The 24,080-nt window shown below is 36.8% G+C and overlaps 1 protein-coding gene and 1 long non-coding RNA gene across 6 annotated transcripts in view; both read left to right on the top strand.

The window, feature by feature from the left end:
* Eip78c (Ecdysone-induced protein 78C) overlaps positions 1–24,080 on the top strand; it is a 134,359-nt gene that overhangs the window by 94,649 nt on the left and 15,630 nt on the right. For all 5 annotated transcript variants that reach the window (XM_072009306.1, XM_072009290.1, XM_072009286.1 and 2 more), the window contains one exon: positions 14,334–14,458. In XM_072009306.1, coding sequence (XP_071865407.1) covers positions 14,334–14,458 — 125 coding nt within the window. The remainder of the gene's footprint in view (positions 1–14,333; positions 14,459–24,080) is intronic.
* On the top strand, positions 16,693–22,341 carry LOC139990302 (uncharacterized). Its single transcript, XR_011800543.1, has 3 exons — positions 16,693–17,188; positions 19,329–19,611; positions 20,852–22,341. It is a non-coding gene; the product is annotated as an uncharacterized lncRNA (long non-coding RNA).

Genomic DNA, 24,080 nt, shown 5'->3' with positions numbered 1-24,080 from the left:
ATAAAGAAGAAAAAAGATGGATGAAGAAGAAGAAGAGAGGGCGATGGAAGATGATCGGTCGTTTACAAAGATAACGCGCGAAAGAGGCACGGTAATTCATTGGTTGCACTTCAAAAATTCAAAAAAAAAAACATTTATGAATGGCGCCGTAGAAAAGCAAAATCGCCGTGCGCCCCGTCCCTACGGTAGAAAGAAGTTTTCCGAACGTCTGACTCGCAGGAACGTTTCTTTTTATCGGCTAGCGACCAATCGCGCGTCAACCTCGTGGCGCTCGACAATAAAACGCTTAAGTGCCGGGAAACGCGACGAATAAGTCCCGTGGACTTGCTCCTAGCCAGACGAAATAAAACAGAAAAAGGAACAGGGGAGATATTTACGCGCCTGTTTCATTTCGTTTCACTTCCGCCTGCGCCTCGCGCGCCCGATATTCCCATTCCTCTCGTCTTCGCTATTAGAAACGTTATAATTAGTCTGATCGGTGATCACAGATTGGAATTATCGGTTTAATAGCAATAGCTGCAATTTGAGACGACCGTGCTCGCTTCTGCTATTGAATCGATAATTCCGACAGATTAGTATGTCTTATTCCATATAATAATCGTTCCATATAGTAATAAATAATTATTCCATATAATAAAAAAAAAAACAGTCTTTATAACAATGCTTTATAAGCGCACGGTCCTTTCGTCATTGATATCTCGCGAGATACTGACTACTCGAACAATTCGTAACGAGATCCAGTTTTCCAATAAATCTCGAGATAAACGTCAGAAAAATAGGTGATTTGAGAAAATGATCTTACGACGTATCGTCTTGTTAGTCCGCAAAGGGTTAACATGGAAAGCTTCTCTCGTGGAACTCGAGTTCTATAAAACGTACTTTTCGAACATTGTCTCGTATAAAACGTACGAGTGTTTACGCGCTTATACGAAAGCTGCTTTCCGGCTGCACCGGCGAAATCTCAATTTCGCTTCACTTCCGGCAACGCTTTGCCGTTTCAGGGAGCTACGACGAAGAGGTCGAACTTGTGCGAGAAATCTCGACGTCTCTGAGGCGTGCACCGCGCCCCGCGCTCTCAATTATCGGGCGACTTTCACTTCTCGTTGCGTAATCGCATCATGAGAGTTCTGCCATAATTAAGACAGCGCTCGTCGAACGTGTTATGATATCGTTTCTAGTAAGCAGCGTCCATTCTTCAAAGGTGGTGGAAATATTTACGCGATGCAGAGTATATGTAACTTTGATATAGGTAAATCGGCTCGTTGATTTTATTAGGTTTAATCAGAGCACCTATCGAATATTTCCAAACAATAGAAGATCGAATCGATCGCTACTGCGGATTAAACATCAGTTTAAATTAGATTGCAAGCTGCAAAATGAACGATCGTGTAAATCTTTCGTGCTTGATTTAGAAAAAACTTCAGACAATTAGCGCTCATAATGAAAGTACAGCGTACATTGCATTAGTACCGGTAACAAAAGCTATTAAGTGGATTTAAGAAGAAGATTTCAATCGATGGCTAAACGAGACCAAAATGATCAAACCTGTTAAATCTTCTGTTGTTTAGATATATTTGTCTATAAGATAAATGTTTACCTAATGATCTTAGGTAGGAATATTTTTGGATTTAAAGGAAATTTGTAGGAGAGAGTGAGGAAAGGAAGTTCAGGAACGAAGGATATTTTTGTTTGTATAAAAAAGTTTACGATCCGAAGGAAATTCAACGAGTTTAGTTGGTATTTCAAGGATTTGTTGACTCCGATTCAATAGTATGATAGTTGATATAGATTTATGTGCACTTACTGAAATTATCAATTTCTTCGTAAAAAGTTGTAAATGTAATACGTGTAAAATATAAAGAAAATTCAGCGACTAATATCTTAAAAAAAATGTTAATATGGAGAGAACTTTGGCAGAGGTTAAATTGTTAACAATAAAGACAATTGCAACATTTTCATACCTTGTTGAACATTTGAGTTTGAGTATTCTTCCAACTTGCTAATTTTACTTTTAAACTTTTTCGTGTAATTGAGCATGTAATCAAGTTACTAGCGTGTTGTTTGCTTAAAAAAATTAAACTTATTAAACAATCTTTTTCTTTAAGCGGACGAAAAGGTCGCTAATCAAATCCTCGCATCCTTGTTACACATAGTTCCTTTCGTGAGATATTTTTAATACTTTAAAATTTCTAAGAACAGATCAACACGATGAATCTTATGTTTCTTTTAAATCTCGTGTTGTATGTTCGTGCGGAAATATAATGTATGGTAGCGTGAGATTAGATAGAAAAAATTGATTAGCTCCATAGATAAGTAACGTTCTATGTTTAAAACATTAGAGATTTATAAATACGTGTATGGATAATTGAGAGTCATGGAGTCAATGTTCGGGTACAAGCGATATTCTAGTTTATTGCTTCGTTTAATATTATTTGAATTAATAAATATTATTTGAATTCTGTATATTGCTAATTATTCATCATGACTAATTAGTTTGTACGTTTTACAGAAAATTCAATTAAATTTGCACACGACGAACACAGTATTGCTAAATTTTAATGCGGTACGTAACGAAGATACATTTTGATAAAAAAAGATTATATTAATAGTATTATTATATCTTATATAAAAGATTATATTATTAGTAGTATATTAGATTGATAAAGACAGATTATATTACTCGATATATCGCTACTTCAAATTCATATTCATTAGTACGCGTATACAGTTTTACGAGTGCTTTATAGTTGAATTAAAAGATCCTCACCTGTGGCCAGATACTTTCACCGTATCAATCCGCTCCTGTATTGATGTTACCTTTCGATATTTTGGAAATTAAGATCTGCAGATTCTTATTTCGTCTATTTTTATTCGTAGCCGCGCAAACTTGGAATTTTCGCTGTTTCTCGGTAACAACTTAGGCAGGTTATTGTTCGCCAGTTTTGCCACTGTTCGAGAAGTTAATTTCTCATTAGTCAGCGTCTCGCCGCAGAGAATTACAAATTTCGTACATCTTCCACCATCATGAAAGAGGAATGGAAGTCAGGAGAAGAGACTCGTAGCATATTCAAGTCTAGGTCAAAAATAGAGTTCACAGAAACAACAGACGTTACAAGTAGATTCAGATCCAGACTCAGACCGGTGACGTTTCATGACGGTCATTCCGATACAAAATCGACCAACTATCGATAATTAAGGATTAAAAGACTAAAGATTAAAAGTTTGATAAAGTAGCTTTAAAATGAAAGAAATTTCCCCGAGAACGAAATTCGGCCCGTTTGAAAACTCGAGATTACGAGTTTAACAAATCAATTGTCGAACCGCTCGAAATTTCACTGAAAACGAGACTTTGGTACGTTCGAAAACTCGAAACGTCTGTGCTCGCACGGGGAGAATTATACGGCGTACACTTGCCGGAGAAGTGTTTCCGCGTCAGGAAGCAGCTGGTACTTGCAAGAATACATCAGTTTCCGGCGCTGGTAAACAAGCAAGCGAATCGTCGGTATTACACGCCAGGGCGACGACGACCCGACGAATCGATGTGTGTAACCCTCGTGCACCAGCTAGCTATTCGGCTCGACATCGAATATGCATTAAAACGAGCCAGTCCAAGCCGAGCGTTCAACGTTCAACGCTTGAAAACCCGACCTCAACTTCGTCCGATTAATAATTTCCCAGTTTTATTTCCCTGTTCGACGGAGGCTGCACCTCTATTGATGGCCAACCTTTCGTTTACAAACCATTATACGATATTTTGATTATTCAGTATATAATTGATGATTCGCAGGTTGTGACCGTTTCCCGATCGCGATGATGAACTACGTACGTATGTATATAGAATGTAGAGTTGCTACATCGAGGTTCGAGTGAAGTTTGATCATTGTGATTAATTGTGTAATGTATTTCTTGTGTAAATTTTCTTTTTTTTTTTTTTTTTTTTTTTGGACCGTTCGTTTGGAAGATTAAGAGGAAATATAATAATCGATACACTGAAGGTTGACGTTTTACTACATGTACAGGATATTCGTTATGATGGTGTCCGATATGATTTTTCAATCGTTTGTAACAATGTAATAAAGGAAAATCATTGACCAAAATATTCTTGTATCGATGGATGATACGTAGTAGATGATAAACATTGCCAATGTTTATACAGGGCGATTCAATGCATTGAGTCATAACAAATTCAAGATTTGGTCTTTGGTTTTGATTATTTCAACGCAACTACATAATCTTTTTAATTATATCGAGAATCGGTGATATTAAGATGAAAATTCAACAAGCGTGGGACATGACATTTTACTTCACAGTATACCAAATTTACGGCATATTCGAGTTCGAATTTTGGATTTAATACGTACGTACGTATGCATACGTATGTTGTACATATGTTAAAAATGGGATTTTGCTAAGGAAATTTTAAACTCTTGTTGAGAGAATGCATATTGAAGAATATTTTACAGTAATCGAATTTTAGTTACGTATAAATATTTTTGTATGTGCATTTTTTAACGAATATATTTCACCTTTTTTTCAACCCAAACACGTCAATCCGGTAACATTTAACGTACGAGAAAAAGTAAAAGCTGAGAGAATAATACGTTCGTGTGTGTATCTAATTATAGAGATAGCTCATTCGAAAAACCATTTGTAATAATTTGACGCAGAATTTAGAAAGCACCGATCTAACGGATCACGTACACCAAAGAAGATCTGTAGCCACTTTTTGCACGTAAATGTTTCCGCGTGTCCTCGGAAACTCTCCAACGTTCGAACATCGTTTTAATGCAAAATTATGTGCCTTTGTCAAATGTTCTATGGCTAACGTTGTACGTGAAACCGCAAGCTAAATACGTCCATTAGATCTTGGAACACGTACGCTGAAACAGGCTCCTAATTATAATTGGTCGTCGATTGATGCTTCCAGCTATTGTTGAACGATATATATATGTAGCTGATGCAACGCTCTGTATACACGAAGTTGTAAAAAAGAATTGGAATAAACAAACTTCTTCGATATCTCGACGAAAAACTCGGTGAAATTGAACGGCAGAGATATGCCACTCACGTAATCCTGGACACACGTAATACGTAATTGTATAATGTGGAACGAGTTAAGAGACTGGCTCGTGAAAGTGCAATCATATCGCATCGGGCCGATCGGAATTTATCATATTAAAGTTACGTTTCTGCATCTAATTCACTATAATATTATGTAATGAATTAGAATGTAACGAGGCGTTGATCCGCAGCCAGGAAATCCTGTCTGGCTTTCTTGCCTATTCGCTAGTTACACCCACCGTCAATCAAGCCGCGTGTTTCTATTTTCCACGAATTGCCTTTCGACAGATTGTTGATTGTTTATGCAGCATTCTCACGTAACGTGGAAATTTCTTCCCAACTTTATTCATTTTCTTTCCTTTTCTCTTCTTCTTTCTCTTTTTTTTTTTTTTTTTTTTTGTTTTCAAAGTTGAAGTTGATATGAAAGTCTAATCTAGCCTCTGGTTATGAGAGACTTCTGGTGAGAAGATATTGTTCGATATACAGGGTGTTTCGTTAGTTCTATAAACATCGGATATCTGTGTTATTTCAGGCAATAAATGAAAATATTATTTCGCGAATTTTGCATGTATCGTTGCAAGAGAAACGTAACACGATAGAAATAATTTTTATAGATTTAATTTCTAGGTTTTAACGTTACTCTCGGTAAACACGAAGGCTTTGAATATTTTAAGAATATCTGTGTGTATAGAGTTAGAACGCATATCAATAAAGATTCTTTCATATTTTTCTGAAACTTCAGCGAAGCTTTTTCTCTGGGAAGAAAACTTTTGCAGAAGCGTCTGATCTTCTTTTTAACCAAATTTTCTAAATATCTAATTTTATAAAAATACTAACGAGCATTTATCGTTAATGTACATTGCGTAGAATTCGACAATTTATTTAAAACAGCAAAATTGACTTTCTTTGCTTGTCTCTCGGAACACTCTATATTTGTCGCTGAATAGTTTATAGTACCGGTACGATCACTTGAAGTAGCTTGCACAAAGACGTAAAAACGATTGTAAGTTGAAAACTAGGCCAAATTCAAGGACCAACTTTTGTAAGAACTTTTGCGTGTGGTATTCGTCATGAAAATTATGCTCACGATTTATGAAGCGTGTTATATTATATTATTATTCAATTTTCAAAACACACACACCACACAATGAAAGTTTTTAGCGTACGATTTATTCATAACATTAATACAAGCATAAACGGTTCAAAATTCGAGCGACGCAAATAATCCAAAAATTTGTATCACTCTCTAAACGCACCTTCTCTACTTTCCAATCTGTGGACCCGATCGATATGACTTTAACCCGAATAATACAAAATTCAAATGTTTTATAAAATAAAGAACGCGAAAGTGAACAGAGAATAAGCTCGTTGCAACATTCTCAACTTATTTAGCTAACAGAATTCCCCGTACGAAAAATAAACGAGTATACGACTCTTAATTAAACTCTCCCCGAAGATTAATCTCCTGTGCGTCTCACAAAGGAACCTCTCGAAGACCGTTCAATAACTCCATCGCTAATAACTCTGAACTGAACGCGAATAAGAGCCTCCAAACGTGATATTCGTTCCCGGAAGTACACGAGCCAACGTACTACGAACTAGCAGTCTCGTTGAAAAATACTGAAGTTTGCTGATTCTATGTAGCACGACCTACTTCGAGGATACAAACCGGAGATCATGAACGGAACAAGGGAGGAACGGAACGCGGATAAAGGCGCGGAAGGAAGGAGAACAGAGGGAGCTTACTTTGCTGACTGGCTTCCGAGCAAGCTTTTGAACATGGCTGCTCAAAGCGCTCTTGAATAATATATGCAAGTCACACTCTCGCGAAATTTATGTATCACGTTCACGAAGGAAAATACGTCGGACCGATGTTTGCCAGGCGTATGTGTCCGAGAAAATAATAATATTTCGCTTGAGAACGATCGACGACAAAAGTCGATGAATGAGGCGACACGTGCGTCCTCGTCGAAAGTTTCCAGCCGATATACATCCGTTTCTCTTCGCTCTATCGCGAAGAAAGCGTAGCAGATAGAGCTACTAACTATTTTATCGCTTATTCTAGTTTAGGATTAACTTTCTAGGGTTGGATTAACAAATTGACGAATAACATAAATTTTTCATCGACGAATAACATCGGACTGCGTCGGTGTTGGACGAATGTTGAGCATCAAGTTCGATGATTATTCGCTGTCAAATAGACGATAAATTTCTGTGAACGCGAATCACGGTAGATAAACCGTGAAAGAAGTTGGAACATTGATCGTTCACGTTGCGATGGCGGAAGTTTTTGCGACGGCAGGAACGGAAACAGAGTAACGGATCCTCGTGTTTTCTATTTTTCAACTGTTGACGCTGGAAACAGTACGACGCTAGCCAGGTTCGAGTGCAGCGTGAGAAGGCAAATAATTTACTTAACCAATGACTAATTGTAAGTTGCTCGCTTTACGAGTTTAATTCGTTGTTCGTGTCGTTCGTTCCGAATTATTTGACCATAATTTGTTTGGCACATAGCGGAGGAAATGGCTTGCATAGTTAATCGCGTCAGTTTGGATTGGACCGAGTAAACGTACAGCTTCGACAATATCCTTTCTACTTGAATTTCGTTCCACGCTTGATAGTCCTTTGATCTACGAGGAGTTTCCTAGTTTTACATTTTCACGTTACGAGTGTTTTATGTGTTTCAAGATTTTTTATTCAGAATCGTAATTAATTCGTTGGACTAACGATACTTCAATCGATTATATTTCTCTTCGTATAAATTAAATTATTAAATTACAGTTGTTAGACGATATCCTCCGTTGATAAGAAACGTCGATTATTTTGAATCTCGCGAATGGACAGTTAAAGCATAAATTGCCACGAAGTGAAAAGTCTGCAGCAGTCAAACGATGAAATATGAATTCTGTGGATTTCTAAAGCTTCTGCTTTCTCACAAATGCAGAAACATCTATTTGTAACTTAACATCTACGTGCAAATGGAATTCCAATCTACGTCCAACGAAAATACCATAAAACTCTAAACAATGGCGATACTTTTCATCCACTTACGTAAGGTTCGCTTCTGCGGCAAATCAAAAGATACCGAAGATAAGTTTCGTCTATGAAGCGGTTGCAATCGATACATCTGGTCACGACGACGAATCGCGCAGCGTCTTATCTGCGCTCGTCGCGTTTTCTCCGTCGACTTTCACGCGGGGGAGACAGACCCACGATGTTTGTAGCTGTGTATCGCGACCGTAAATCTTTTATAGTTGGTCGTACATTCGGTTCGTAATCATACAGCGTTTAACATTTCACTTACCACCCCAGGCTTCGGTAATATTCCGCGGAACAGAGGCACAATTTCTATTTCTGCTTATAAATTCCGCTCGGCCGAACCAACTTTCTCCTCACGGGAGTACCTCGAATTGATGGACGTTCAGTACGTGGCCGCGAACATCCGAGGATATTTCTCTCGGCAAAACAGAGTAGAAACCCTATGGGACCGTATGGGCATTCGCGAAAAACCTTGGCCGAAAAATGTATTAGCAGACCGCCAACGTTTACGTAACTTTATATTTCTATAAATATTTATGATTACAGGAATGAAATTCTCAATGGAAACTGTAATCGCAGAGTCGTCCGATCAACAGTAATTTAAAATTCTAAAAATAGTCCGAAATATTCTCTTCTATGGGCATCGCATCGGTTTCGTGATAATTATTTGTACGTGGTATGTTTAAGTATACGTCGGTTGTTCTAGCATTAAGTTTCCCGTAAATGCACGAACATCCGCGACCAAAATTGTTAAAAACACGGTGAAAGAAATTGAATGACTCGAAGTCTTTGCTTTATCTTCCTTGAAAGTTCGATGAAAGATAGAATTTGTTGTCCAGTAGGTTTGAGATAATGTATTTTGTATCTTTAGAAATTGCTTCGAATATATTCAATTTATTATGTGCCACATGTTATCACTTAGGTATTTATATTTATGTATGTTCGATCGATAAATTCTTGAAATAGAAATAGAATTCTCGTGATGCATATTTCAGTGCTACAGAAACAATGTGAATTAGCTTTTCATTCGTATTGGGTATAGTTCATATTTAAATGTAAACAGATTTTGTATTGAATTCGAATTTAGAAATCTTCATGTGTTTAATTTTGTATATCTAAAAATAAATTTGATCTTAAATTAGTTTTTCTTAGAATTTCATCTCATGCGCGTTTTAATAGGCTAATAGATAGAGGAAATTATTTTAAGTAATAAAATGCACTGATTCCCAATTTTTTTAGTTAGCTATATACGGAAGAACATCGATCGAACACATCAATCATGCATGCGTATGGAAAGTTTATTTAATTCATTAATTCAGGAGTTCTCATCTTTATCTGATTCCCCTATGCTTTCTCTTATATATATTACATGATACATGAATATTATTAAAATATATGAACTGACAGCGAACAGATGACCAAATTAACATCTACTAATTTTCTATAGAATCAACAGATGTTTGAAACGTTCAAAAGTCACATCGATTAACTCGAAACTATCTCTTTTGACTAAATGGCAAAGTAAAACAGGTGACAGGTAACAAATACTTTTCAGGATCTTCCTTGAAATCTTATTATTTACTTCTTTTCAATAAGAGAATTTATGGAAACAAAGTACCTGTTTCTTAAGAATTCAACGCTAATTACACACCTGGATAACGAAACTGAGAAGATTTCAAACTTCTGACTAACTCATACATACGCATAGCACATAAAATGTCAATTTTTTTATATATAAACTAAGAATAATTTGATTCTTTTGAACGATAAAACAGCTCCGAAACGTGCACTTAACATATATAAACTAAAATTTCATTGTAACGTTGCCTGACAGTTTTAACGAAGGATAAAATCGTTCGGATCTTTCTGTTTCCATCTTAGCAATTAAGTCAACAACAATCTGTCAGACATAAAGGAGTGACCGTTGAACGGCAGTGTACACGAGCCAAGTAAAATTCACGGTAAAAGTCTCTATAAAACCTAAAAGAAAAAAAAAGAAATCAACTTGCCTCTGGCAAAAAGAATCAATTCGGCTAAATCCTTCCACTTCTGTCAAATATAATCGAAGTGGGAAGGGCAAAAAGATGGGAGGAAAAAAGCATTAAAACAGCAGAAAGTACATGCAACGTAGGGAAATACGATAGCGTCGTTTCGTGTCTAATTTGCATACGTGGAACGCTCGGCCGCGATGAATCTCGTTGTTCCAAGACGGAAACGAGCTCGCTGGTAAAAAGTTTGGTACGCGGGAAAATTTATTCGTGCACGACCGTTTAAGGCGTCGTTAATACGGTACGCCTTAACGAATTCCCATGAAGAAGCACCGAAAAACTTCGGTTCACCGGTGGTGTAGTATACGTCATTACGTGCGCGGAGTGGCGCGTTCACTTCCGCCTTCGTCCCTGGAAATTACAGACCATCCGGGACCGCGATAAATTACAATGTATCGGCGTGCGAACGTGTGAGAGCGTTGGCACGGCGTTCGATCGTTTAAGAATACACACACCGTTGATTAGCCAGGGTCGCCTTGACTACTGCACAGTTTTCAACAGTTGGATACGTCGAGCTTACTATCTTCTTACAGAAAGCTTACAGAGAAGAGAGGAACGTAGAAGATCATTTGCTATATTTTTTCCAGGGAAATAGCTTAAAAATCGTAGTTTGTACGTTGTCGATCGATCGAGTGAAAATTTTTATTCGTTTCTTTTTCGTGTAATTTTTGTAAACTACTGTATTTTTTCCTGCTCTTTAAAATCTTGGAAATATTGCTCGCCATAGTATTAAAGTATCGAGGATAGTAAAATATAGCTTGTCTTGATGATTGCTGCGTTTACCTTCCACGAAACTGCGATTTGTCGGCTAAACATTCGTGTTTAATTCTGATAGATCGTTTCCATTTCCAATTACGTCTGATCAATATTCTGCTGTTTAATCGCAAGGTGATGATAAAACCAGAAAATCGACGTGTGTGGAAATCCACTGTGATCTTCGTAGGGTTAGAGTTTTTTAATTAATTTTTATTTTATAATTTCTTTTAACGGCAACACACGTATGTTGTCAGTATTTTTAGTGAAAAACTCCAGGGATACGGAAAAGTACTAATTATTTTTACACTGGCTGCAGAGATAATCCAAGTTTATATTTGGAAGGCTGTTCCAAAAATTATCGCGAGGATCATTTAGGATTCGTATTACTTTAAACAATTTTTCTTTCGTTTAACCATATGCATAAATGTATCTCTATATTTTAGTAAAATTTTTATACTTTTCATGTATTTGTTTTGGTTTGCAAGTATAAATCACGTTTATACCAATTGTATACGTGTTACATAATTTTCTCAGTCTTGAAATAAATATCGTTACCTCCTGCGCGTTTATCTTTTTGAAATTTTACATACACGATATGTCACATGGTCATCCGACATCAAAATTATTACGGATGCCCGGTGACATACCGCGCACGCCGTGGCGTACTTTTAAATAAAAATTATCCAAAAGGTATCTTTTTTCTTTCTTTATTCCTAGATTAATTAATTTCACGTATTTTTCTTTTTATTACAAATCCAAAAAAGTTTTCGGAGTCATTCGGAGGAGTTCCGTTCAAAGTCTCCGATATCAAATGCGTTGAACGAGTTGTTTCTTAATTGCAGATTTCTAAAATCGCGCAATTGCAAGTTCATAAGGATAAATCAATTTTCAGATTGGGTTTTAGTTCCTGCAAACCTAGATGTACTACGTAGATCCCAGACAAATAATAAACAAAGCATATTTTTACCCTTATCATATTTTATACTCGAATGGATATAATTGCACTTGCGGTAAGAGGAAGACTCGTGCTCGACAGTGATCGTCCTTCCCGTGATTGTCTTTGTCGCGGTAGAAAAATTTCGGTACCGTTCGATGGCGTTACGGACTTCATAAAATCGCATCGGTGGCGGTACAGTGCCGGTGATCGGGCCCCGTTTCCAGACGCTACGATCAACTACACTGCTCCTTCCTCGGTCTCTTATACTCTTCTTACTCCCTTTTGCACGGCGTACTTCTCCTATCCATCCTTCCCATCGTCGCTGCTTCTGCTCGCCGCCATCTTCCTTTCATCAGTCTTTCTCTCTGTCTATCGATCTCTGTCTAACCCCTGGCCACGTAACGACACGTCTTCTGGCAGGGGTTTCACGAGAGTCCAACGGTATATATAATGTTGCGGACTACTCCTATACGGTTCCCTGTGCACTCCCTTTGCGGACGGCCCCGTTTCGCCTTTTTCCTCTTCCTTTTTCTTTTCCTTCCCTCTTCGCTCCGCTCGTCTCGTCCGCTCGTTCTTCCTCTCGCTGTTCTCCCTAGGCCGTGTGGTGTGTTCTCTGTGTAACGGTGACGCGAGCTTTCCGTTACACGAACCACCGCGTGTGGCTGCGAGCCTCGCGCCAGCAGGAGCTACAGCCTGTTCCCTTCCTCGGTGGCGTTCCCGACCGTCGTTGCATTATGGATGCAACGGGCCTGTTCCTCGTCCAATGGAAGAAACCAGCCCGTGCCTCGGACGAACGTGGCTGTCGTACCATCGTCGTCCTGACACGACGCCACTCTTCTTTGTACATACTCTTTCAATATATTTCTTCTCCTTTTCTTCTTTAATACCTGCCTTCCCTTATTTTAGCCTGTTTGACAGTCCGGTATTTTTGTTCTTCCTTCTGATCTCGTATCTTTATCTTTGTTCGATCGGTGTGTTCTATTTTATTCGAATGGAATTGATTCGGTTCTTCGTCCTCTTCTTTCCTTCTGTTGCTCTTACCTTGTCCTGTGTTTTCTTCTATTTCGTTCGTCCGTCCGTTGCTACCCATTTGTCTGTGTTCGCTTACTTTTCGATTTTATTTGATTAGAATTAACAGTCTTCTATCCTGTTCTTTCCCGTCTTCTTCGTCTATGCGACTCGTCCGTTGCTCGTATAATTGTCCCTTATTTCTCGCGTTTATCTCAAATGTCTGTATCTCGTCGATTCATCTCACTTTCTCCTAGTCCGCTTGTCCGTACGACTTCCTTTATCTCTGTATTTCTCGCTGTTTCCCTGCGTCTATCTTCGTTTCGCCGTTGTTCGACTCTATTTGGCTAGAACCGATAGTCGCCCTTTTTTCCTCCGTTCTTTCTCTCTGGAGTCTGTGTACGCGTGACCATTTCCATCGAGAAGCGATTCCGTTAGCTCCACGCGCTTTGTGCTCGTTTTTTGGTCGTTAGAAAGAAGGAAGGCGAGCCGTGATCTCGTCCGTTGCGCTCGAATCGGCGATGATCGCGTGGAAACTCGACATTGAGAAGCATGTTTACGAGCGATTCGATGAGGTTCGTTTGGAGAACGTATTGAATCGATGATCAGAAAATATAAGAATATTTCTTACCTCGTTCTCTCTTGGATTATATAGATATATTTTCGAGTGAAACGAGATTACGATATGGAGGAGATGATACGACTATTCCAGTCCGAAAATAATAATATGACGTTAATGCGAGAAAATTTATTACGTTTCGTTTAACCATTCACAATTAGTTCAACTGTATAGTAAAATGTTAATGCTCGACTCCCCGCTAATGCTATCTTAAACAACGGATAATTAACGATGCTATCCTGCTTATGTTTAATTCATAACATTGCACGACACATTATGATCCGTAAGCTGTTTTTATGCTTCGATCGCGAATTATATGCGACCTATATGAAACACGAAAAGAATACTTTTAAACATTCGTGTATTTCATTTACGTATACCTCAGATAAATGTTATCATATATTTTTTAGGTACTTACAAATATTTTTATATGTTTAATTGGTAAAAAATCAGAATTCTTAAATGCTTCGAAAAATCTACAATTTATTAAATTATTTGATTCTGATAAAAAAGGGATTGTACGATAGAGCAGGAAGCTATTATATTAAATTATTGCGATACAAGCTCTAATTTCATTTCAACGATTACAATAGCCGACACCGTTAAAACTGAATAGAATAAAAGGTAAGTGGAAATATATGAAAGATTTAACAGAATTGTTATGAAATGTTAGATAAAATATTAAAATAAATGAAATAAATCATCGTGTACTCTGTGCGATTTATTTCTGATCATTATAGGCAAAGTTCTCGTATAGGTTTCTACCTTCGAAGAAGGAATAGAGATACATTTGGCAGAACGTTTACCTAGTTTTACGGATGACGATCACGTTACATAACGTAGCTCTGTCTGCTTTGTTTTCCAGAGCAACATTACGCGGCTGCCGATTCGAACAGTTCGACGCCCGCGAAGAGTTTCGTGGCCTGTAGAGTTTGCGGTGACAAAGCGAGCGGTTATCATTACGGCGTAACCAGCTGCGAGGGCTGCAAAGTGAGTATGACAACGTATCACGTTCATAATTGTGCTTTGGTCTTCCCGAAAGTTTGGACGTTTAAACGTTAAATAATTTGGAATTCTTTGAATGCGAAAGTCATGAAATTTGAGAATTTAGGAACTCGAGCATTAAAAGTTTCGAGGATTTAAGAACACGACTTAAGAATTACAAATTTTGAGAATCTGAGAATTAAAAAACCTTACAATTTGGAAATTTGAGAAACTTGAATATTCGAGAATTTGAATACTTGGGAATTTGAATATTTGCATAATCGGATATTTCGTAATTTGGGAACTTCTAAATTTAAAAGTTGCAAAATTTCATACTCGAACATCAGGAAATTTCATATTTGAAAATTCGATGCTTGATAATTTGAAAGTCAACAAAATTTAAATACGAGACGATTCTAAAATGTTAAAATTCGAGAACCGAAATGTCAGAGACGAAATTCGCGTTGATTTTATCGATTCGCGATAACCATCGCACGGTGATATATTGCATCGTGCACGAGAAGATACAACGCGAGAAATGCTCTTCGCAAAACTTTCTACAGCGAGAAACATAATCGTATGCACTAAACTTTCCTCTGTCCCGAAGTATAATTCGTATAAGATCGCCTTCGATGTATCGCTTCCTGTGGGAAAATTATCAGAGTTGTAAATATCATTTCTCCTCGTCGACGTGTCTGTGCATTGCTAGTATCGACTACTTTCGATCGTTCTCCTTACCGTTCTATTCCTTTTTCTGCTACGTGTAACGCTTTTTCTCCTATTTCCATTTCTCGTTTATTCATTTCTCTTTTCCTCTCTCTCTATTTCTCTTTCTAGCTAACCCATGCCTCGTTTTTCAATTACCACTTTCGCTTATTTTCTCCTTTTCTCCGCGAATCCTCCGTTTCGGAAGGGAAGGAACGCTCTCGTCCTATTGCCATCGACTTTCGAACGAACTGAGAGACCAACAAATCAACACGAGGTAGCGAATTTATAGCTGACAAGATACGACGCCTATGATCGCTCGTATTTTATTGAACCTTACAAGGTGCGCACTTCTCGACGAAAGGTATTCTCGTTATATCGTGGATTCGAAGGTTCAGAATGATCGATATCTTCGTGCTTCTCACGAACACCGAGTTTCCCATTTGTCATCCGTACGTTCGACCGTTCGAAGGTTCGAATATTCGAGAATTTGAAAATTTGGAAATTAGACAATTTCATCGTCCTCCTTTCAAATCCTTTAAAACACCGAGAAACGAAGAAGTTTTCGATGGGACAAGCCAATAACTTAACGCAAATAGCTCTCCATAGGCAATCGCTGTAAAAAGGATATTCCAGTGTACCTATTCCATGAAAAACGATCGAAGACCGTGATCCAGCGAACAGCATTCGCAACGGGGCGTACCAATGTCGTTAAAAGCGTTGTCTCCTACGAGCCATAAATTGAGCATTGTCTAGGATCGTTATTAATCGCCCGCGTCATATATCTTCACTAACGTTTGAGTATAATTAACGTTGGTAAGATGGTCGATCGCGACTATGGAAGAGGAACGAATTGTCCCTGCATCGACGGTTTGCGAAAGAAGTCGATGATCGGGAACCCATCGGCCTCTATGGATCGTTAACGGCGCTCAAGGCGTGCCGATAATATTTCATTACGTTCGCGACCGTGCAATTCGCAATACGCGTTTACCGCGGCGAAGTTTGTGTTCTACCGATTTTTATTCCTCCCTTCCTCCTTTCTTTAACCGCTTAAAGGATAACTATATAAACTAACTAAAGGATAAGGATACTGGGTACGTATATGTATACTCTTCCATTCAAAAGATACTGCCATGGTCGATAGATGGTCCCCTTGTTGAGTTATTACTTCAAAATATCTCAAATTCTAATAATGTATATATATCTTATGTATTTTATATATTGAGTTAACAACTAAATGATTGCGGATTTTGGCATTAGATGATATTGATAAAATCTGCAATCATTTAGTTGTCAACCCAATATTTCTCGTCATAGTTTCATCTGCTGTGTAGAACGATGATTCTAATTACTAAGAAAATTCTATTTATTCAACGTACATGGCTTTCGGTATGGTAGGCGATAAATTAAACGATGGTGAAACTTGACATCGTAAAAATATTCAGAGATATACGTATTGTGAACTGCGTCAATATCCGCTCGCCACATGCGTCCCTCGGAAGAGTAGAAGTAACTATATTTTTCTAAACTGTCCCTGAAGAAATTAGGAAGATATATTACTCGTGTCTTTTATGCGTTGAAAATGAAAAACGAAGGCGATTCGTTAAGCGGGAAGGACAATAGGAAACATTTCCGTGTTATTACCGAGTCGTCGTTGTTATCGTTCAGATAAAGTCTGGTATTTTTTGCGATTGTTCGCGAATTCCTATTATGCGGTCATTTTTTACTGCAGTTGAAAAAGCTTTTCGAGCGTTAATTTCTTAAAGATTGTTTGCACGTTTTGCGAGTGTTAGAATGTATTTTGCTTAGCGAATGAGACGTACTAATGTCGGAATACGTGCCACGAATATTTTGGAAATATTTAGAGTATCCGTGGGCTTTTTTTAGAGAGTGGTTTCCAATAGACACGATGTTTTAATTGATCAGATAATCAGCTAATAATAGAAAAAAGCTACGGACGATCTTTAAGTGCTAATCAGTGTCAATGTCACTGGGCAATCAATAATTCCAAGGTTATTCTATACTTCCTGAGTAAGTATAGCTTTGCTTCTACTGTTCTATCTTTTACTAAGAATATTTGTATTTTGTAATTTTCTAATAACCATATTCTTGCCTCGTATTTTTTATCTTTTCACTGTTTATCATTCTGATCATAATAAATCACGATTGATCTACAAACGATCAATTTACATATTATTTGCAATTTATTCACTCGGGAAAGATAACATTTCAAAAAATTACAGAAATCTGGTGTTTTTCAAAATAGATTTTATCCATTTAGTTTATAGTAATTTAAAATCAACTTTCAATAATTTAGAAGATACAGAATTTTTGTTTTCTTTACAAACACCATCGTTTTCGCGAGATTTATAATACAAATTTAATCGCTTCTAAAAATTATTATCACATTTGTATTCAAAAATGGAGCTTTCTGATATAAACTGTATACTTTTGCAAAATTTATTCCGACGTTTCATCAACATTGCGGCTAGCTTCATTAGGGATGAAATGACACACTGATGCTGACTTCGTCGAAATATATTATACCTTCCAAATTGATATAGCTTACCAGGAAGCCTGAACGTTGGTAGCTATACGATACCAGACCGTGATACCCTACTAATTCACTAATATATCTTCTCTAAAATTTGAAGTATCGAAAATATTTTCATTGATCTGACAGCTAAGCGCAAGAAAATTCCTATCAGCTTGAAGAATTTCGTTGCAATCTTTTGATGATATAATAAAGTAACGAAGAATTTAGAATGAACGACTTTAAAACTAATCATCTTTTCATGCCTAAGATTTCTTACATTTGTATCATATACTTTTCAACTTTTTGTAGAAAATAAATGATAATAATTGACGTTACATATAATGACTAGATTGCAATATGAGTATAAAAAATGTTTTAAAAAAGTTTAAAAAATAGAACCTAGTTAGATAGTTGTTTGACTTATTAAATATTATAACGAATACTATGATTGGAATATTTGAAATATTTTTGCGTACATTCTATGCCTTCAAACTTCCCATAAACGCATAAAAATACACGGTTTAATGATGACATTTAAGATGTGAAATTTATAGTACGCTATATTTAACAGCTTGCCTGAGTCTCTGTTGGTTACACTGTGAAAGGATTAATGGTAAATCACAAAAGAACGTATCAAGTAGAAAGACGTGAAATTCCAACCTGTGTAACGTGAACGAGTGTGTAATTTCATTCTAAATGCAAATTATCTAGAAACTTTGATCTCCTATCCCCAATTTAACGTCGAAAATACAAACAAATCTGATCAGCTATAGTTATTCCGTGTATCGTTACCTTGTCGTTGCTTTTTTATCTTCGCCGTTCTTTCACAATTTCTTCTCAACGAAATTCCATTGCAAACACGTAACTGTTGAAACGAATAAATTACATTTAATCGTCCTCCTAATAAAACCCCTGCCAGTAACAAAGTAAGAATACCACGAAGATATCAGTCATTATGTTAGCAGTAGGTAGCAGTCATGTCGTCATCGTATCTATCATTATAATACGTCATCCGCCTTTCATTCCTCCTCCATCATTTCCCTGACATCTAGAAATTTTATTCATAACTTTGTGAGATCTAGTCGAGTGGATTTGAATTTTCTAAAATATCAGCCTGTCAAATTTCCCATAAAGAATCCGAAATACCTACTTTTTATACGCGAAATCAGAGATGCAGAAAATTTCGAGGATAAAGAGATATTCGTTTTGTAAGTCGTCGGAAACACTGTACATTTATGGATTAGTATGTCTGTAAATTAATATTCGCTATCTTTTACGTTCAGATCTTTCTAATAATAATTGTAATCCAAATAATTACAATTCCACCGATCTAGACTCTTTTGACAATTAAATGACACGATCAAGTCTATTTTCATGATTAAACTTATGCTATTTGACCCATAAAAAAAATCTCAAATTCGTTTAGAAAATGCGTGGGATCAATCTACGCCTGCATAAATACATTCGTCGCGCATTTGTTTCCCACGTACAAACGTTTCCATCGCAAAATTAAACCACGCGTACACACTGAAAAAAAAAAAAATAAATCTCAATAGCCACGTAAATGTCCGCTACGTATGTGCAATATATTTTGAAACAGCCTGTATAACACGATGCTCGTTTTTTCGCCGATAGCTCCACTTTCCAGCGATATCGAACGATACGAAAATTCTTTGGAACGTTCATCGACGAATCTCTCTAGCACAGAGGGACACGAAGATGAAGAAAACGTAGCGATTCGGAGAAATCGTTGGTTCGTTTCGTATCTCCCGGCGGAGCGTATTTTCTCGCGAGGAAGCGCACCACGAGGCCCAGACTCGCGCGATGTGTACGTGCCTTAATCTCGCCGCGAGATGCACATCCGCCGGTACTCCTCTGCTCAGATTGAAACACGGAAGCCCTAAGGCCATGGTTAACGGTGAATTGGTACATTCTCGCGCTCCCACCGATACATGGACGAGCTGCACGAGCACATATGTGCGTACTGTGTACAGTATATGAACATTTCTGGTCACGAGGATTAGGATAACTAGCGAGTTTGTATGTATGAAACGTATAAGCGTACATAATGCACAGCTATATATATATATGAACATTTCTGATTAGAAGGATCAGGATATCTACTGAATTTGTATACATAAAACATATGTACGTACACAATGCGCAAGTTGGTGTATCTGAACATTTCCGATCATTAGGATTAAGACATCTACTGGTTTTGTATGCATGAAACGTGATAATCTAGATCGTGAGATAAATGATCAATAAGTTGGAATTTTGTACTTGTGTAAGAGAATACTTGGAGATACGAGGTAAAGATTTGGAGGAATTGTTCGCATGAGTTATGGAAAAGTTTTGTCTACGTATATTAAGTTAACGTTAAAACAATCGATTCATAGTATATATCGAAACACGTTTCGTAAAGAAAATGTATACGTGGGTAAATGTAATTATGTTTCCATTTCAGTAACAGTCAACATTAATTTTGTCACCAGTATTTGCATGTTTTTAGCAGTTATACAATTAAATGCGACCCGTCATTTTAATTAGCTTGGTAGTGAATTAATGGAGAATTACATGCGTTGGTTTTCAAAATTCTCTGATATCAAAAGAATTGTAGCGGGCTGTCTAGGGATAGAAAAATTTCTACAAAATCTGGATCCCATTTGTAGAATCGTTTATAGAATAACGATAGAATCAAATAACGACAACGACACTGCTCAAAATAATTAGAGAGTTGTCTTCACCCCGATATTTGACCTCGCTACTTGTATCCATACAGATGTCTGTCTTCCTTTTTAATGATTGCCTTAAAGACAATCCTCGTTGCATAATTATACAAATAACGTGTCAATTTATCGAGTCTATAAAACTTCCTCGCTTGTGTTCGCTTGGTTGCTTTAAACGAATCTTTAATTGGTTTGAATAGACAAAATCAATCGAAGCAGTGAGAGAAGCAGTGAATCGAACAAGGAGAGGAAAAATGTTTGATATAATTATATGCAATTAACGAGATCGTTAATTATAATACGAATATACGAGTCCTTTATAATCCTCAGGTTCACGATCAGAGAAGAATTCTAAACACGTGTTTTTGATAATCTTTTGATGATTTTATGAATTAACTTCAATTTCAACTTATGAACAGAGATTTATAGGAACATGCAGACGCTTCCAATACGACGAAGCCAATTTCCTGGCTGGAAGCGAATACACGTTCGTTGCTCCACTCGCCTCTGGCTTTTTTGCTGTTTTCATCGTGTTACAATTTCGCGAATCGCAGGAAAATGTATGGTGAAATTGAAAGTTGCGACATAAATTAAATATAAGCAGAAAATTGCGACAGGACAAATTTTATGCGAGAACAAACGTACATTTAACGTGAAAACGTGTTTTCGTTCTTATTGACATCCGTCGATGTTTCTAATGCAATGAAATACGGAGGAATATCGATTTTGCGAAATCTCTGTTGCATCATAATTACGACGAAAATCGACCTCGAGCATGAATCCGTACATCGTTATTGTAATAATTTAATCGTTGCTCGCAATAATACCGATAATAAATACGCAACGAAAATTAATTAATCGAATAGTTTAAAGCGCTTTGAATTTGCATGTAATACCAAGTTTCCAATTTGCAGCCCTGGTTAAACGAATTTCGCGGAGGTCAAATGGTCCTCTGCGTCCTGTCCGATTAAATTTAAGCCTTTCTACTAGCCAGGCGCGTTCGCCTCTTTTAAGTCTGATTTATTATGCATCGTTCCACTGACTCACTCACCTCTATCGAAATTCTTCGAAGGATCAATCGATATGCCTAGCCTGAAATCAACACGTTAACACTTTATTAACCGTTCAGTGCACGTTTTACGTATAATTGTATTTTTATATTTAATAGTATTTGTTTGTGAATTCTATTCAATTCAACGTACACGCGCAAAATTTCACCAATTTTATTGGAGAGAATTTTCAGCAATTTCCGCGATATCGATGTGTGATTTCGTCGAAAAAGAAGCTGGAAAGTCTTCATAGAAAATAGAGAAGTGAATTTCATCGAACGAAACAGGTCACTTCGAATCTTTCGAGATTCCAAATTTTGTAGATTTTCGGGGAATTTTTATCAATTTGATTAGCATAGGTACGAAACGTAATAAAAGTACAAAGGCCAAGTTAAAAAGATTTGTTCCGTGTTTATGAAATTGCTGACGAAACTGTGTGCCTTTAGGAAATTCAATGAACTGTAGAAAGAACTGGAATTTTAGGAAATTTAAATATACAAAAGTTTTCAAAATATACGAAATACAGCGTTCGTTAATAATATTCAGTGGAAATAAATCTCTATTAACGTATGATTTAATTTATATAATATAACAAATAAACAGTGGAATTAATTTTAACGAACATTTCTTCGAAATAATTTTTCACTTTCGTAAAAAGGGAAAGAAAGAGAGAAAGAGAATTATCGTCTGCTCGAATATTTATAACTCAATGACATATTATACATATTTTCCTTTTTTATCTCATGCAATTCGGTAAGCATAATGTAAAATTATAAACCAATGTTCAATGAGTTAAATCGTAAACAACCCGCAATAAGCCAATGTTTAATAAATCAACTCGCAATGGTAATGCGTCCATTTGGAAATTAACTGGTTCGTTACCGGAATAAAATACCTATTATTGTTTCCTAATGCGTCTGATTCGATTGCGGCCACGATTCGAGCTCACCGAAAATGGTGACGCGAGATATTAGCGTTCAAAAATTCCGTACGTTCGTCTGCCTGTATACGTGAACAAATATTATTATCGTACAGGAATCTTGAAATAGATGAAAGACTATAGATCCTGATTCGATCTTCTATAACTAGAATTTCGTTTACTTTGTCTATCGTTCTATCTGTTTAATTTCGTTTGTGGTTAGTCTACTTTCGCTCTCAATGTCTCAAATATAAGTAACTTTCAAATATGTACCTTGCCTGTAAGACTCGTCAGATTTTAAATTTAATCTATTCTTAAGTTCTACGCTATAAAACAAGAACAATGAACGTTTCTCTATTTATATGCACACCACTGTAATTATATACCTAACGCCGAATCCATCATCATCGAATATCCGATAATAAAAACAAACGTTATCCCTTATATATTCATTTATTCAATCTCGAACGGAAGGTTTATTACTTGGCAGCTACGTTTCGACAATTTGCAAACTGATACACAATGAAACGTATCGATTCCAATAACGATCCGATATCAAATGCAAAATAGCATTATGGATTGTTGAGAACACAACTGTCCGCTTTCTATCCGATATTCGGTATATTGGTCGACGGATATGTATCGATGTCGGTGCAACGCATCGTTACGAACCGGTTTCATTAATTAATATCATCGTTAATAGACCAATAAATCGATACGTTCGCTGGTAAAACGAACAGACGGCTCGAGCACGCCTACGAGTCTCTTCCATTATTTCGTTGCTTCGTTACTCTGATGCACTGTCGGAGTGGCAAGCTTAGAGGACCCTTCAGCCGATGTCACTTATCGTTTCTGTTGTTTTTCTCGTTTCCCTGCCTTCCTTCTCATTTTTCTATTGTTCTATTGCGGATATGTGTATGTATATATATATATATTGTTTTATTTGATTTGATTTTAAGTGTGTTTTTATTGTTTCGATATCAGTAGAGAGAAATACATAACTGTAGAGTAAATAGATGGAGAACGATATTTTTATTAAATTAGTTCTCAAAACACTTTTGAAAAATGATACATCGTTCTGAGATTTTTTTATGAAATCGGTAAAGTAATTGATTAGAGTCCGAGAATTGTTACGTGGCTCGTAAAACTGTTCCACGCGGTATTAATTCTTCCATGCTCGAGTACTTTAACGATTTATTAACTAATTAGACGAATCTACAAAAATAACGTTACGTACGTTTTACCTCTGTAACATCTTCGATTCTAATTAAATTCTCGAACATTAATACTTGAATGAATTCTGAAACAGCTTCGAGATCGCACACTCCAATCGCCTCTGCTGGTTCAGTTGAAATAAATAAATAAAACTAAGCGACGTTTGATACAGCACACGACTACTGTGCCAATGCGAGAGTGCGAATAAAAGATTGCACGTGTCGCGCTATTTCGAACGTTACGAATGATAATACCAGTTCTCTATTTTTGCGACAGTTTGCATTTGCACGATATAGAATAGACTTTGGTATTTTTCTTCTTCTTTTCCATTTTATTCCATTGAATATGAATATTTTTGAACGTCGTTGAGTATATTAAACTTTCCACGGTGTAAGATGAAAAGAAAGACACTAAAATATAACGCACCGTAAATTTCACATCTTATGTATCATCGGTATTTATAATACGTGTATTT

This window comes from Bombus fervidus, chromosome 1 (genome assembly GCF_041682495.2).
Source record: "Bombus fervidus isolate BK054 chromosome 1, iyBomFerv1, whole genome shotgun sequence".
NCBI lineage: Eukaryota > Metazoa > Arthropoda > Insecta > Hymenoptera > Apidae > Bombus > Bombus fervidus.
The sequence above is the reverse complement of the archived record's forward strand: the minus strand, read 5'-3'. Positions and strand labels throughout refer to the sequence as shown.